Source organism: Geotrypetes seraphini, chromosome 7 (assembly GCF_902459505.1).
Source record: "Geotrypetes seraphini chromosome 7, aGeoSer1.1, whole genome shotgun sequence".
Classification (NCBI taxonomy): domain Eukaryota; kingdom Metazoa; phylum Chordata; class Amphibia; order Gymnophiona; family Dermophiidae; genus Geotrypetes; species Geotrypetes seraphini.
In genome coordinates, this window is record NC_047090.1 from 149,153,185 (window position 1) to 149,170,408 (window position 17,224).

The 17,224-nt window shown below is 46.1% G+C and overlaps 1 protein-coding gene across 2 annotated transcripts in view; it reads right to left on the minus strand.

Annotated features, from left to right (window-relative positions):
• PPP2R5E (protein phosphatase 2 regulatory subunit B'epsilon) overlaps positions 1 to 17,224 on the minus strand; it is a 274,354-nt gene that overhangs the window by 97,462 nt on the left and 159,668 nt on the right. For both annotated transcript variants that reach the window (XM_033953140.1, XM_033953139.1), the window contains exon 6: positions 4,221 to 4,351. In XM_033953140.1, coding sequence (XP_033809031.1) covers positions 4,221 to 4,351 — 131 coding nt within the window. The remainder of the gene's footprint in view (positions 1 to 4,220; positions 4,352 to 17,224) is intronic.

Consider the following 17,224-nt stretch of genomic DNA (forward strand, 5'->3'; position numbering starts at 1 on the left):
CCTGAACTATAAAACAGGGTTACAGGGAGACAGCCTGCACAGTCAGAAGGGGGCAAAAACCCAGGAACCCCGCTAACCTGACTCCATAATTAAACAGATGGCATTCTCAGTAGTTGGCCAGGCAATCTGCGAATCAGACAGAAATAGGGCGAGCTCCCAGAATAAAGGGTGGATTTACAAGAAAGAAGAAGATTAACAGAGGTAATAACCTAATCTTTCGCTCTTGTACAAGCCCCCTTTATTCAGGGAACAGGTGGGACGTAACAGAGCAGTCCCTAAACATAGGAGGGAACCGATGAGCCCACTGCCAACACTGATGCCCCAAAAGCAGCATCATGCTTAGCCACCACATCAATCCGATAAAACATGGTAAAGGTGTGCAGGGAAGACCATGTAGCCACCCTGCAAATCTCTTCCGGTGAAACTGCTGTAGATTCTGCCCAAGAAGACAAACTTCTAGTAGAATAAGCCCAAACCCAAAGGGGGGGGGGGGCTTTTACCCTGCAACCACATAGGCAGCAGAAATGGCTGTACAAATCCATCTGGAAATAGTAGCCTTAGAGGCAGGCCTAGCCTTATGGGCAGGACCCGAGAGAACAAACAGATAGTCCAAGCAGTGAAACTCATTGGTGACTTCCAAATAACGCAGTAGAAGGTAGTGAACATCCAGGGACCGCAAGATTGATTGCCTTAAGATCCAGAATTGGTCTCCAATCTTTGGAGCCTTTCTTTGGAACAATGAAGTATATGCCCAAGTTGTCCTTTGGTATGGGTTCGATAGCCACAATATCTAGCAGTCTGCGAAGCATGGCCTGTACCCTGAGTGCCTTTTCGAAACACCCCGTAGAAGAATTCAAAAAGAAATCTGTCAGAGGTTGGTAAAATTCCAATTTGAGGCTATTGCGTAGGACCTTTAGAACCCAACGGTCTGAAGTCACTGTCTCCCACTCTGCCAGAAAAGCCGATAGTCGCCCTCCAATGCAAGGGAGAGGGGCCAGAGGCCTGGCGTCAGAACTGCTTTTTAAGGGGAGCAGTTAATGTCTTATTTGAGGACTGTTGATGGGCAGGGCCTCCAAAACATGGTCTTGAAGAAGAATTGAATCTCTGACCCATGGCTGGAGGACAGGCGTACTGATGTGGGTGCCAGAAGGGATGAAATTTAGGATGCCCCGAACTCCTAGTGGGGTGAGACCTGTTTCCCAGCAAAACCTTAAGCTTACGGACTTGAACACTCGCCATAAGGTCCTCCAGACCTTGGCCAAAAAGGAGTTGTCCCTTGAAGGGCAACCTATTCAAGTAGCCTCAGAGAAAGAATCCCGGACCACTGCCGCATCCACAGCATTCTCCTGGCGGACACTGAATAAGCACCCAGCTTAGCGAAGATCTTCCTCATGTCATATAAGGCGTCTGCCAGATAATTCACTCCAGATATTAGAAAATCCAGATCACGGAGGAGCACAATATCAGGATTGTGGCGAAGTTTGTATTGGCACACCTGGGAAACAAATTACGTGGCCACGGTTGCTCTGTCCCCGGCTGCAATAGAATCAAAGAGGTGCTTGAGAATAAAATCTACCCGCCCGTCCTGAACATCTTTCAGAACTATCCCTCCATCAGAGGGGAGGGAGGTATGCTTGGTGACCTGAGCCACAGCTGAATCTACCTTTGGAAAAGCAAAGCGCTTGGAAAACTCTGGGGCCATAGGGTAAAGCTTCGCCATGGCTCGAACGAATTTCAGAGGGCCCTCTGAGAAATCCCAAACCTCCAAAAGAATACGGATCAGATGCGGATTATCAGGAAAGGAGGCGGAGAGCGGTCTTTGATTACTCAAAGAATATTCCGCCGGGACCAGTGATCCGACTGCAAGTTTAATTCCTGCAGGGATTCTGAAATGAGATCCTCAAGACGCCTAGGCTTGAAAAATCTACGAACATAAGGATCATCCGCTAGATCTCGGGACCCACACGAATCTTGATTGCGAAGGTCAGCTAGGTTAGCCACATCAGTGGATACCCCCTAGGTGCCCTGAGGAAGCAGAAGGATGGAAAGAGATGTGGATGCGGAGCACAGACACAGACTGGAGTCCAGTGGAGGGGATGAACCAGCAGGCTGGGTTGGCTTCTGAGGGGAGACCACAGGCATGGACTTTTTAACCAAGTATGCCTGATACATCATATTCACAAAATCTGGGGGGGAGAATCCACCATGGCAAGGGCTGCTCAATGCGCCTCAGACTTAGAGTACTTAGACGATTTATGAGATTTTTTTTACTGGAACTACGCTTGTGTTTCGCCTGAACACCATCACCCTTCTGAGGGTCTCCAGCCACGATTTTCGCTGCGCTTGCATCAGTAGATCCAAGAAGGACCTCTTCAGCGGTGAAAGGCACTGAATCCGTGCACACCTCACCCCCCTCGCAGGCTGTGGCACACGTGGAATATGGCTGCGAATTCGACAGCCATCTGCCGCAAACAAGGCATGAGCCCATGCCACCATGTCCTGAGGAGGCCATCTGAGAAGCTCCTAAGTGCAAAAAATATACTTTTTAAAAGTTTAGAAAAAAATCCAAGATGGTCACCGCGGGTGCTGATTTTGCCCTAAAATAGCCTGGGAAAACCACAGGAAAACAGCAATTTTGCTATTTTAGAGGTGGGGGGGGGATTTAGGGCATGAAGGGAAACCACCCAGAAAACCCTTTATAGGACCCCCAAAATCACTAAACCAGGTAGGCAAGCAGCTACTCACTGTGCTATGTGCTGTAAGGGAGAAATGGCAGGCAATACTGAAACAGCATGCAGGGAGATCTCAAGCCTCAGGAAGCTGGAAAATTGGATATCAAGTCTTCCGATTGCCTCACTTGCCCAATCAACTCATCCAGTGACTTCCAACACCTCTGGATTACTCAGGGAAAGTACGTTGTCCAGTCCCGATCCCGGGTGCACCTCCATGGAACCACGCAGCCTGCACTCCACCCACTAGTGGACGAACCTGGGATGAGCCAGCTCCTGATTCCAGAGCCCTAAAATGACGTGCAGGCTGTCCAGGGGGCTTACTGCAGTGGCTGGTAAACCCCCCAGAGGCAGACTTTATTCCAGAAGAGAGAAGCTCCTACAGCTTGGCTTGTAGGAATACAAAACTGGTGTCCAGAGAGCATACTCCAAAGGATGAGTGCAGTTGGAGGGGCTGAATTTCTGTTAAATGAAGTTCCTACAGCTCCTGGCTAGCCGGGGAACACTACTTCCTACCTGTTCCCAGAATAAAGGGGGATTGTACAAGAATGCAGATTGTAACCTGCCTCGAACTCCATTTAGTGAGAATTTGGCTGGATATAAGACCACATATAACATAATATAATTTAACTGGTCATTCTTCTATAAGGCTTTCACCATGGACTTGCTAAATTTTTCTGGGTAAATTCCTTCACGCATAGATTCATTCACTAATAATGAAAGAATAGGGGACAATTTCTGCTTCAATATTTTCAAAATTTTTGGAGCGCAACAATCCAAAGAATTGGAAGGGTTGTTCACTCTACTAAAAGTCAGTTCCACTTGTTTCTCTGTAACAACTGAAAATCAGTCCATCTTTCTAGTCCCTCATTATCAGCAATACCTTGAGGAAAATTAAACCTATCAAACATCACCAAGATGTTCTCAATTTTGTTGTTAAAAGCATAGACTAAAATTTGACTGAAAAGTCTTACCTCATCAGAATCTTCTCCTTTCTTCCTGTCCATAAACTTCATTACTATGACATGTAAGTCCCTTGATGAGGATTCTGCCTTCTCTATTTCCTTTTCATATGATTTATTTGCCCTAAACATCAATCTCCGATATTCTTCCAAACTTTCCCTATATTCTAATTGAGAAAAATAGTCTGGATACTTTCCCCAACCTCTTTCTTTTCTACAGTATATAACTGCTTTTTTAATTCAATCAATTCAATCATAAACCATGGAGCAACACTGGATCTGTAGGGCCTTTTCTCCTTAATAGGTGCTATAATATCCAATGATCTGATAGATATGACCCTAGAAGAGCAGAAGGAGAAGTTCCATGACAGCTTGGGGCTTCTTTTTGCTATGAGCCACAACTGCGCTCCTGCTCTCTATGGCCCAGTAGCAAGGCACTAAAGGTGCAAGAGCATAAGGTTTTGGTATCTGAGATAATTTAACCCTTGGTAACATTGAAACATGCATACACACACACAATTTTACTTACCGTAGAAAAATATTGTTAATCTGTTTTCGGATAAATGCTCTAAGACCAAGAAATTTGCCATAAATTCTGTGTAAGACTGTTTTTAGATAGTCCCGCTCGCGAGGGTCTTCACTGTCAAATAGTTCCAATAGCTAAAACAACATGAGAGAATAATCAATACACATTAAAAATATGGAAACAACCATACTACTTAATTTTAATATATAGGCTTTTTAACCAAGATAAATTAGATAAATTCTAAATACATATAGGTCACAAAATGTTTTGACTTTTTTTTTTTTATTGGAAAACAGAGCAGTGCAGAAACAACAATTCCCAGGCACCAAGCCACCATACCAAATGCAATACAGAACTACAGATGTACAAAAACACAAAGTACATAGAAAAATCCAAGTACAAAAATGTACCACATAACCTTCTGGTAAAAGGTAAACTAGCAATCAATAAGCTATGTATAAGCAGTTACCAAAATAAACCTTTGCTAATAACAGAACATAGAGCAGTACCAATAATTAACCACCAGCCCTGTATATGTTCATGGTTACTCTGCTCACCACCCTCTGGGACCTCTCTCCACTGTTAGAACCCTGGCCAGCAATCTAATTATGCCTGATGGAACTAGTGTGAGCCCGGGTCCTTTCCCAGAGAGCCATTTGGGTCATAAGGTTACGGCAGTGCTGGGCTGTGGGCAGAGCAGGGCCTATCCAGTGAAGAATAGTCTTCTTTGCCAGACCAAAAGCCACCAGCAAGAAAAATTGCTGATGAACATCGAAATTTCCAAGAAAAGCGGGAATTGGAGTATTTTTGCTGTAAAGTAAAAGATAAAATAATTTGCTTAATATGTAATATGTGATATGTAATATTAGTGTGCCAAAGTTATAAAACATTAAATGGCACTTTGAACAGCATAAATCAAAACATGACAATTACGAAAGATTAATGAGACAAGCAAAGTTGAAAGTTCAAGTTGGGGACTGAAAAAAACAACAGTTCATGTTTACTAAAGTATCACAAGAAATTGAAGTGGCGGTGCATGCAAGCTACACCTTTGTCAGAGTTGATAGCTAAACACTCAAAACCTTTTACCGAAGGTGATTTCATCAAGGAATGTCAAATTAAAGCTGCAGAAATTGTTTGTCCTGAAAGTGTGAAGGTTTTTCAAACAATCTCTATGTCTCAAAATACAGTTGCAGAAAGAACTACTGATTTGGCTGGCAATTTAAGTAATCAGATCAAAGCAAAATCATCTAGTTTCAAAGCTTTTTCCATTGACTGTGACAAGAGTAAGGACATTGGGGGCATAGCTCAGTTAGCTATGTTTCTTCGTGCTTGCGACACAAATTTCAACATTTTTGATGAATTATTGGAAATAGTATCGATGTGTGGCACTACAATGGGACAAGATATATTTAACTGTGTTAATGAACTTCTGCAAAAATACAATTTACCTCCATCAAAACTAACTTCTGTAGCCACAGATGGAGCTTCTTCAATGGCCAGAAAAACCAACAGTTTTGTGGCATTACTGCAAAAAAACCAAAGTGAAACTTGTGATGGATCCAAGATTATACATCAAGAAGTATTATGCACCAAGGTAAAAAAACATGGAAAATGTGTTGACATGTCAAAAAATAAACAATTTCATAAGATCTCGAGGCTTAAATTAGCAATAATTTTCTTCTTTCTTAAGTGAATTAGAAAGCAAATCTTCTTGTTTGTCAACGCCTGGATGAGACGATGGTGCGATGAGGAGGTGTTCGACTTTGTGCGCAACTGGACGGCATTATGGGGAAGTGGCAGATACTTTAGAAGGGACGGCCTACACCTCACCAAGCAAGGAGCAAGAGTCTTGGCTGAAAACATGAAGAAGACCATTGAGAGGGCTTTAAACTAAGGACCAGGGGAGAGCCGACAGTCGACAACCAGTCGATGGCCCGGGCATCAGTAGATCCCAAAGAAGGAACTACAAGCAACTGCTCAGATAAAGGGGAAGAGCATGCTGAAATCGAAAGTAACAGAGAAAGAGCGCTAATAGATACAAAAAGGGATGTGAAGACTAAAAAGTCCAGGAAGGTACCACTAAGGGAACTCAATTGTATGTACACGAATGCGCAAAGGGAGCTCAAATGTATGTACACGAATGCCAGAAGCTTGAGGAACAAAATGGGGGAACTGGAGGCACTAGCAAGACGAGAAGAACTGGATATCATCATAATAACAGAAACATGGTGGAACGAGGAAAACGAATGGGACACAAGACTTACAGGGATACAAACTATACAGAAGAGACAGAATAGGGCAAAAAGGGGGAGGTATTGCCCTGTATGTCCAAGAAGGAGTAGAGTCTATCAGAGAAGGAAAGATGGAAGGAAAAGGAAAACTGGAATCCCTCTGGATAAAGATTCCTAGGCAAAATGAAGCAGACATAAAAATAGGCCTCTACTATCGACCCCCAGGACAGACGGAAGAAACAGACGTAGAAATGATAGAGGAAATCAACCATGGATGTAGAACAGGTAATGTAACGATCATGGGAGACTTCAACTTTCCGGGGATAAACTGGTACTGAGGAACCTCAAACTGCAGCAGGGAATCACTGTTCCTGGAAATGATAGGGGACTGCTTCCTAGAACAAATGGTGGGAGAACCGACAAGAGGAACCGCATCCTTGGACTTGGTCCTAAATGGTATTACTGGAAGGACAACACGTGTAGAGGTCACAGTCCCGTTGGGGATGAGTGATCACAGCATGATAAATTATAAAATTGGCATCGGGAAGGGGAAACGAACCAAGACTCAAATCACAACCTTTAACTACAGAAAAGGGAAATACGACAGCATGGGGTCATGGTTAAAAAACAGCTCAAAAATAAGACAGCTAAAATCAAAACGGTCGATCAAGCATGGTCCCTACTAAAAAATACCATCACCAAAGAACAGAATCTCTACATTCCACATATATCCAAAGGAAAGAAAAATAAGAACAAAGGAGAACCAGCTTGGCTAACTAAAGAGGTGAAGGATGCAGTAAGGGAAAAGAAGAACTCATTTAAAAAATGGAAACGTGACCACACAACGGAGGCCTGGAACAATCACAAGGTCGACCAGAAGAAGTGTCACAAGGCGGTAAGGGACGCCAAAAAAGCCCATGACGAAATGATAGCGCAAGAAGCCAAAAACTTTGAGCCCTTTTTTAGATACATAAAAGGGAAAAAACCAGCAAAGGAGGCAGTGGGCCCTCTCGACGACCAAGGAAGAAAAGGGTGCATCAAGGAAGACAAGCAGATTGCAGATAGGCTAAACTCCTTCTTTGCATCTGTCTTTACCAAGGAGGACATTGCATCAATGCCCGAAACAGGGAAAGTATTCAAGGGAGAAATAGAGGAAAGCCTCACCACTGTGAATGTGGATTTGGACATGATATACTATCAGATCGACAAAATAAAAAGTGACAAATCCCCTGGACCAGATGGAATTCATCTGAGAGTGCTAAAGGAGTTTAAGGTAGAAATCGGAGAACTATTGTAATCCCTAGCCAACTTGTCAATTAGAACCGGGCGAATACCAGACGACTGGAAGATAGCGAATGTCATCCCAATCTTCAAAAAAGGATCAAGAGGAGAACCGGGCAACTATAGACCTGTGAGTCTTACGTTGGTTCCTGGGAAGATGGTGGAAGCACTAATAAAGGATAGCATAGTGCAACACCTGGAAAATTACGACCTGATGAGAGCAAGACAACACGGCTTCAGGAAGGGGAAGTCTTGTTTGACGAATTTACTTCAATTTTTTTAGGAGGTGAACAAACAAATCGATAACGGTGTATCGGTGGATATAATATACTTGGACTTCCAGAAAGTGTTCGACAAGGTTCCACATGCAAGGCTTCTGAAGAAACTACAAAGCCATGGAATAGAAAGCAATGTTACTTACCGTAACAGTTGTTATCCAGGGACAGCAGGCAGCTATTCTCACTAGAGGGTGATGTCATCCGACAGAGCCCCGATACGGACGTCTCACAAGCATGTCTTGCTTGAAGAAACTCAGAAGTTTCGAGATGCCCGCACCGCGCATGTGCCAGTGCCTTCCCGCCCGATGGTCCAGGCGTGTCTCCTCAGTTCAGGTAGCTAGCAGAGAAGCCAACCCAGGGGGGGGGGGGATGTGAGAATAGCTGCCTGCTGTCCCTGGATGACAACTGTTACGGTAAGTAACATTGCTTTATCTCAGGACAAGCAGGCAGGTATTCTCACTAGAGGGTGACTTCCAAGCTAACCTCAATGGGATGGTGGGAGAGTTGGCAACTTAGGAGAATAAATTTTGTAACACTGTTTGGCCAAACTGTCCATCCCTTCTGGAGAAAGTATCCAGACAATAATGAGAGGTGAATGTATGAACCGAGGACCAAGTGGCAGCCTTACAAATCTCCTCAATCGGTGTCGATCTGAGGAAGGCTACAGAGGCTGCCATTGCTCTGACGACCTTGTGGGCTGTGACCTTACAGGGAAGGGGTAATCCAGCCTGGACATAGCAGAAAGAGATACAAGCCGCCATCCAGTTGGAAATGGTGCGCTTCGATACAGGTCGTCCCAACTTGTTTGGATCAAAGGAGACGAAAAGTTGGGGAGCAGTTCTGTGTGGTTTGGTGCGATCCAAGTAGAAAGCCAAAGCACGTTGACAGTCCAGAGTGTGAAGAGCTGATTCTCCAGGATGAGAATGAGGCTTTGGAAAAAACACTGGAAGCACAATGGATTGGTAGAGATGAAATTCAGAGACCACCTTAGGTAGGAATTTCGGATGAGTGCGGAGGACCACCTTGTCATGATGGAAAACTGTGAAAGGTGGGTCCGCCACCAAGGCCTGAAGCTCACTGACCCTGCGAGCAGATGTGAGGGCCACCAGAAAAACCACTTTCCAGGTGAGAAACTTTAGTAGAGCCTTGCTCAGAGGCTCAAAAGGAGGTTTCACAAGCTGAGAAAGGACAACATTGAGATCCCAAACCACTGGAGGCGGTTTGAGAGGAGGATTGACATGAAAAAGTCCTTTCATAAATCTGGAAACCACAGGATGAGCAGAGAGAGGTTTCCCTTGTAGAAGCTGATGGAAAGCCGCAATAGCACTCAGGTGGACTCGTATAGATGTAGACTGAGACAGGTGTAGAAGATAGTCCAATACAGAGGATAGGGAGGCTCACTGAGGCTCCTTAGAGTTAGAACTACACCATGAAGAAAATCTAGTCCATTTTTGGGAGTAGCATTGACGAGTAGCAGGCTTCCTGGAAGCCTCCAAGACATCCCTCACCGCCTGGGAAAACTGGTGAGGAGTTACGTTGAGAGGAACCAAGCTGACAGGTGGAGAGACTGCAGGTTGGGATGAAGTAGAGATCCCTGATGCTGAGTAAGCAGTGAAGGAAACACTGGAAGAAGGAATGGCTCCCTGCTGCTGAGTTGAAGTAGAAGGGAGAACCAAGGTTGTCTGGGCCACCGAGGAGCTATTAGAATCATGGTGGCATGGTCCAACTTCAGCTTGACCAGAGTCTTTTGAATGAGAGGAAATGGAGGAAACGCATACAGAAAGCGATTCCCCCAATCCAGCAGAAAGGCATCTGCCTCGAGGCGAAGAGAGGCAGTTTGAAGTTGTGGGGAGCCGCAAAGAGGTCTATCTGAGGCATCCCCCACTGTGCAAAGATCTGATGAAGGGGCGAGGAATGCAGTGTCCATTCGTGAGGCTGGAGGAGACGACTTAAGTTGTCCGCCAAGACATTGTCCTTCCCCTGAATGTAGACAGCTTTGAGGAAGGCGTTGTGGCGAATCGCCCAATCCCAGACTCTGAGAGCTTCCTGGCAGAGGGAGGCCGAGCCCGTGCCCCCCTGCTTGTTGACATAATACATGGCGACCTGATTGTCTGTGCGAATGAGGACCACCATGTCGTGAAGCAGATGTTGAAAAGCTTGAAGAGCATTGAAGATGGCTCTGAGCTCCAGAAGATTGATTTGATGGAGGCGGTCCGCACTGGTCCAGAATCCCTGAGTGCGAAGACCATCCAGATGTGCTCCCCAGGCATAGGTCGAGGAATCGGTTGTGAGAACCTTCTGGTGGGGAGGAGTGTGAAACAGCAAACCTCTGGATAGATTCGAAGAGGTCATCCACCAAAGTAGAGACTGCCGAAGAGCAGGAGTGACGATGATGTGTCGAGTCAACGGCTCCGACACCCGAGTCCATTGAGACGCCAGGGTCCACTGAGGAATTCTGAGATGGAGTCTGGCAAACGGCGTCACATGAACTGTAGAGGCCATGTGGCCTAGGAGGATCATCATGTGTCTTGCTGAGATGGATTGGCGAGAAGACACAGACTGGCAGAGACGAAGAAGAGCTTCCAGGCGCAGAGGAGGAAGGAATTCTCTGAGGTGGATGGTATCCAGGACCGCCCCGATGAAGGGGAGCGACTGTGAAGGTTGTAGATGAGATTTGGGAAAGTTGATCTCGAATCCCAAACTCTGCAGGAACAGAACCGTGGACAGGGTCGCCGAGATGACCTCCGAGGCCGAGGGCGCCTTGATGAGCCAGTCGTCGAGGTAGGGGGAAACCTGAAGACCCCGGTTCCGGAGTGCCGCGGCCACTACTACCAGACACTTCGTGAAGACTCTGGGAGACGAAGACAGGCCGAAGGGAAGCACTCGATACTGCAGATGCAGATGTCCCACCCGAAATCTGAGGAACTTGCGAGAGGCCGGATGAATGGGAATGTGAGTGTAGGCCTCCTTGAGATCTAGAGAGCATAACCAGTCGTTCTGCTCAAGGAGGGGGTAGAGAGAAGAAAGGATCAGCATGCGGAACTTCTCTTTGACTAGGAATTTGTTGAGGACTCTGAGGTCCAAAAAGGGGCGCAGGTCACCCGTCTTCTTCGGAACAAGGAAGTACCGGGAGTAAAACCCCTGGTTGTGTTGGTCCACAGGGACCGGCTCGACGGCCCGGAGCCGGAGCAAGGCCTGGGCTTCCTGAAGAAGAAGGGCGGTCTGTGTCAAGTTGGAAGGATACTCTCTTGGCGGGTGGTCCAGAGGGACCCGATGGAAATGAAGAGAGTATCCTTCCCTTATGATAGTAAGAACCCAGAGGTCGGTGGTTACGGCCTCCCAGCGATGATAAAAATGATGGAGGCGCCCTTCGATGGGAAAAACAGGGGGAGGCGGAACGAGACTGGTTATGCCCTCTACGAGACAGTCAAAAAGGCTGAGGAGCCTTAGGGACAGCAGACGGTTGAGACTTTTGCTGAGCCTTCTGAGGGGGCTGCCGCTTCGCAGGTTGCCTCGCAGGAGGAGCTTGCCTCGGCTGATAACGCCGCTGATAGATCAATGGCGGTCGAGAGGGCCGAGACTGCTGCGGCTTAGGCTTCGGCCTAAGAATGGACTGGAAGGACCTTTCATGATCAGACAGCTTCTTAGTGACTGTCTCGATGGATTCGTCGAAAAGATCCGCCCCAGCACACGGGACGTTTGCCAGCCGGTCCTGAAGATTCGGGTCCATGTCAATGGTTCGTAACCAGGCCAAACAGCGCATCGCCACAGAGCAGGCTGCCGCTCAGGCCAAGAGCTCGAAAGCATCATAGGCAGATTGCATCAATTGAAGACGAAGCTGGGACAGCGAGGCAACCACCTCCTCGAACTCAAACCGAGCCTGGGACTCAATGTAGGGCGTGAATTTCCGAAGCACAGGTAGAAAAAATTCCAAGTAGGTGGCAAAGTGGAAATTATAATTCAGGACTCGAGACGCCATCATAGAATTCTGATAGATGCGTCGTCCAAACTTATCCATGGTCCTGCCCTCGCGGCACGGAGGCACCGAAGCATACACCTGGCCAGGATGAGACCGCTTGAGCGAGGATTCGACCAGGAGGGACTGATGAGAAAGCTGAGGCCCCTCGAAGCCCTTGTGATGCACCGTGCGGTTCCGAGCATCCAATTTTCCAGGGACCGCAGGGATAGAGTAAGGAGACTCAAAGCACCTCATGAAGGTCTGGTCAAGGAGCTTGTGCAGAGGTGGGCGTAAGGACTCGGCCGGAGGACGAGGCAAGTGCATGGTATCGAGGTACTCCTTGGAGTATCGAGACCCAGCATCGAGGGTAATGTCCATGTCATCCGCCATCTGTCTGAGAAACGAGGAAAAGGACAGTTGGTCCGCCAGCACCGGTCTTCGAGAAGGACTAGAAGAAGTCGAGGCCTCGGGCTCCATACAGGCCTGTGAGCAACAGGGCGAGTAAAACACCTCGGGGTCCTCGAACTCCGGGCCCGGAGGAGGAGACCCAGCCGAAGCAGAATACCCCATCCGAGGCAATTTCTTCTGAGGTGAGACGGTCGAGTGCCGAGAGGAATGCCTCGAAGAGTGTCTGGATCGATGCCCCTCTCGATGCTTGGAAGGGGATCGAGCCCTTCTGTGAGAATACTGGTCCCCAGAAGCCTCCAAGAAGCAGATAGGACTCGAGGCCGTCGATCGGAGAGGCGGAAGAGTCAGTGCCTCCCCAGAAACCGCCCAGGCTTGATAGGGGGTTCGGAAGAACTCGTCCTGCTTCCTGCTATGCCCAGGACTGGGAGGCCTCGAAGGTTGACGCCACACTGTGTCATGGGACGGGGTAACAGGTTCCAAGGGGGGCAAGTCGCTAAGCGAAGCTTTCCTCAAGGGAATAGGCTCCAAAGGAGGCATATCACTAAGGGAGGCCTTTCTCGAGGGAATCGGTTCCAAGGGAGGCATGGCACCACCCGAGGACCGCCTCGACGAACTGGACACCGCCCGCCGCTCCTCCTCGCTAAGCAACGAGGTCGAGCGGTGCGGCGGAAGAGGGGGGGGCGGGCCGCCCCTCGAAGCCGGAACTGGCAGGTCACCCTGGATCGAGGCAATCAGCCGGGGACCCATGGTGGTCATGAGTTCCACAAACTGAGCCTCCACAATGGACCTCAGCGAAGCCGATATGGAGGGATCCGCACCAAAAGGGGGCCCTTCCGCACGGTCTCCACGCTCTTTTGGTGCTGCGTGCTTTTGCTTGCCAGCCTTCGGCACTTTAAGCACCACCGGTGGAACTATAGGAGTCGATACCTGTTCCGAGGAGACGGAGGAAGGCACCGGCGCCGAGGTCGAGGCCGAAACCGGCGTGAACGAGGCTGGTTTCAGAAGGCCCGAAGCGGCCGGGGAGGCAGAGGGCTTCGCCGAAGGAGTCTAGGCACCAGTCGATGTCGAAGCCGAAGGATCCAACGAAGCTTCCATCTTGAACATGGACTCCCACAGCAGGCAGCGGCGCTTAAACGCTCGCGCCGTCAGAGTGGAGCAAGGCCGGCACGATTTTGGAAAGTGGTCCGGGCCCAGACACTGTAAGCAGCGTCGATGAGGGTCCGTGAGCGAAATCGCGCGCTGGCACTTGCTGCACTTTTTAAAACCGGTGATCGGCCAGGACATAGGCCGGAAAAGTTCCGCCGCAAGGTCGAAGGCGCGGGGCCCCAGCCATGTGGCCGACCCGGTATCGGAAGTAAAAAAATTTTTTTTTAAAAAAGAAATCAAAGAAAGAAAATAAACGCACGGGAGAGCCAAAAGAACCCAACCCGCGGCAATAAGAAGGCAAAAAACAGATTCAATGGGCGCAGAATTGAAGTGAACTTCTCAGCTCCGCGGAAGAAAAAGAACTGAGGAGACACGCCCGGACCATCGGGCGGGAAGGCACTGGCGCATGCGCGGTGCGGGCATCTCGAAACTTCTGAGTTTCTTCAAGCAAGACATGCTTGTGAGACGTCCGTATCGGGGCTCTGTCGGATGACATCACCCTCTAGTGAGAATACCTGCCTGCTTGTCCTGGGATAAGGGGATATACTAAGATGGATAGGCGGATGGCTGGAAAACCGATTGCAGAGGGTGGGCATAAATGGGAAGTTCTCGGATTGGGAAAATTTGACAAGTGGTGTGCCACAGGGTTCGGTTCTTGGGCCAATCTTGTTCAATATCTTCATAAATGACTTAGAAGAAGAAACAACAAGTAATTTAATCAAGTTTGCAGACGACACAAAACTATGTAGGACAGTTGGGTCACAAAAGGACAGAGAAGAACTCCAGAGAGATTTGAACCAGCTAGAGAAATGGGCGGAAAAGTGGCAGATGAAGTTTAATATAGAAAAATGCAAAGTGATGCACCTGGTTAAGAAAAACAAGGAACATGAATACAAAATGTTAGGTGCGGCATTGGGCAAAAGCGAACAAGAAAGGGATCTGGGGGTACTGATTGACAAGACATTGAAGCCATTGGCTCAATGCGCAGCGGCGGCAAAGTAAGCAAACAGGATGTTGGACATGATAAAGAAGGGAATCACGAGTAGATCGGCGGACATCATAATGCCGCTTTACAGAGCAATTGTCAGACAACACTTGGAATACTGTATCCAACAATGGTCTCCCTACCTAAAGAAGGATATAACCCTGCTGGAGAGGGTGTAGAGGCGAGCCACGAAGCTAGTAAAAGGCATCGAGAATTTGAGCTACAAAGAACGCCTCGGAAAACGAGGATTGTTCACCCTCGAGAAGAGAAGGCTGCGAGGGGATATGATAGAGACTTTCAAAATACTAAAAGGATTCGACAAAATAGAGCAAGAAACATCGTTATTCACATTGTCAAATGAGACTCGGACAAGGGGTCATGGACTGAAACTGAGGGGGCAACAGGCCCAGGACAAATATCAGGAAGTTCTGTTTCACACAGCGAGTAGTGAGCGCTTGGAATGCTCTCCCAGAGGAGGTTGTGTCGGAGACCACCATTCCAGGATTCAAGGGCAAGTTGGATGCACACCTTCTTGCAAAACACATTGAGGGATACGGGTAAACAAGGTCTTCAGCAGGGAACACCTGGATTGGCCTCCGCATGTGCAGGTCGCCGGACTAGATGGACCTAGGGTCTGATCCAGTAAAGGCATTTCTTATGTTCTACTTTACTGAGGTATGTTGGCTATCTTGCTCCAAGGTCCTTAAACAATTCTGGGAAAGAAACAAGGTTGTTTTGTGATTCAGCATGGTTACAAGATTTATCCTTCATGGTTGATATAACAAAACACTTAAACAATTTAAATTTAAAACTTCAAGTAAAAGATCAGATCATTGCGAACTTGTGCGATCAAGTTAAAGCATTCCAATGTAGGCTAGTTCTTTGGGAAAAGCAGTTGAAAAATGAAGATTTAATGCACTTTCCGATATGCAACATAAACAAATCAAGTTTAGGTGAAATTGCATCGTATAAAAAATACGCAGAAAAAGTTTTAAGCCTTAGAACTGAGTTTGAAACAAGATTTGCATATTTTAAATCTTTGGAAGACGAGTTTTCTTTGATTTTCTCAATAAATATAGAATTACTTCCTAATCATTTACATATGATTAGGTATTAGAAATCCAATGCGATTCAGATTTGAAGACAAAATACAGTGAAGTTGGCTTGCTTGAATTTTACAAAAATTTGCCAGCCAGGTTTGAAAATACAGTACTTGAAAATTCACATATGAAATTATTTCCATGTTTGGAAGTACTTATCGATGCGAGCAGTTATTTACACTTATGAAAGGAAATAAGTCTCCTATCAAATCCAGAATTACTGACATTCACCTTGGGTCAGTTTTAAAAGTAATCACTGCAGACAAGATTTCCCCCGAAATAGGAAAAATAGTAGCAGAGAAGAGATGCCAAGTGTCAGGAAGAAAACATTAATTTTATCATTGCTCTTGTTCTTTTTTTATACTGTACTTTTCAAAATTTATTTAAAAATTTATATACCATATATTACCTATATGGTTTACATAATCACAATCATAAATGTTAGACAAACATTTTACATAGTTACAAAAACTATACCATAAAATTTGATCATTAATCAGGTAATACATTAGCAGGTACTTATATTATGTAAAATCTCAGTTCAAAAAGGCATCTACAAACAATTGTGTCTTCAACATTTTCTTAAAACCCAATCTGGCAGTGCAAAATCGCAGGATAACTGGCAGAGCATTCCAAAGTTTTGCACCTCCCATCGATAACATAGCCGCACCAATCTTGGAATGAAAAATTACCATCCTTCCACCCAAGCATACTTTCATGTTGTTTTCTGATCTCAAAATTCTCCTTGGCTAATAGATTTCAAAAAATCCTTTCAAAACATGGTACAAAATCTGATGTATTATTGACAAGACTTTAAAATGCACTCTTTGCTGCATTGGTAACGAGTTCAACTGTTTTAAAACTGGTGTATTCTGGAGATACTACAGAGTTAATCAACATCTGCAGTGCTCTCATTTTCACTTTAAAAACTCCTAGGTATAATGCATTGCAATAATCAACCCTACTCAAAATCAGCACCTGCACAACACTGCAAAAATCATAAGTTGGTAACACTGGTTATAATCCATATAATATTTTCAACTGCATATACCTCACCTGGATTGTTTTCATTATTTGATTTTCCATGGTCTATGAAAAATGATGTTTTTGTTTTTTTGCAGCCCATAAACATAAGCCTTGTTTATTTGGCCCGAGTCAACCTTTGAGTTTGACATGCTTGTTCTACAATGTTGCTAAACATGTATATTTCTGATATTATATCATATTAGTCTTATTACTAATTTTCAGTTTGCCATTTTACTATTATGCTGTTTTATGCTAAAATATACCTGCAGTACACATTCATGCACAAATCTCTTCATAGTCAGTTAAATAAATAAAACATAAGCACATAAATGTCAAAACTAATCACTATCATGCAAATATCCACTTAAACTTATATATCGCACATTCTGTAAGGGGTTTGTCCATGGGAAGAGCTTGGAAGGGGCTCAAACTTACACATGCAACTTGCATGCATAGCAACATGTAAGTGTGAGCATTTATATCAGCACTATGTATGGTACAAATAAGTGCTTGCACTTAACTCTTAGGTGCATATATATACCAGGGGTGTCAAAGTCTCTCCTCGAGGGCCGCAATCCAGTCGGGTTTTCA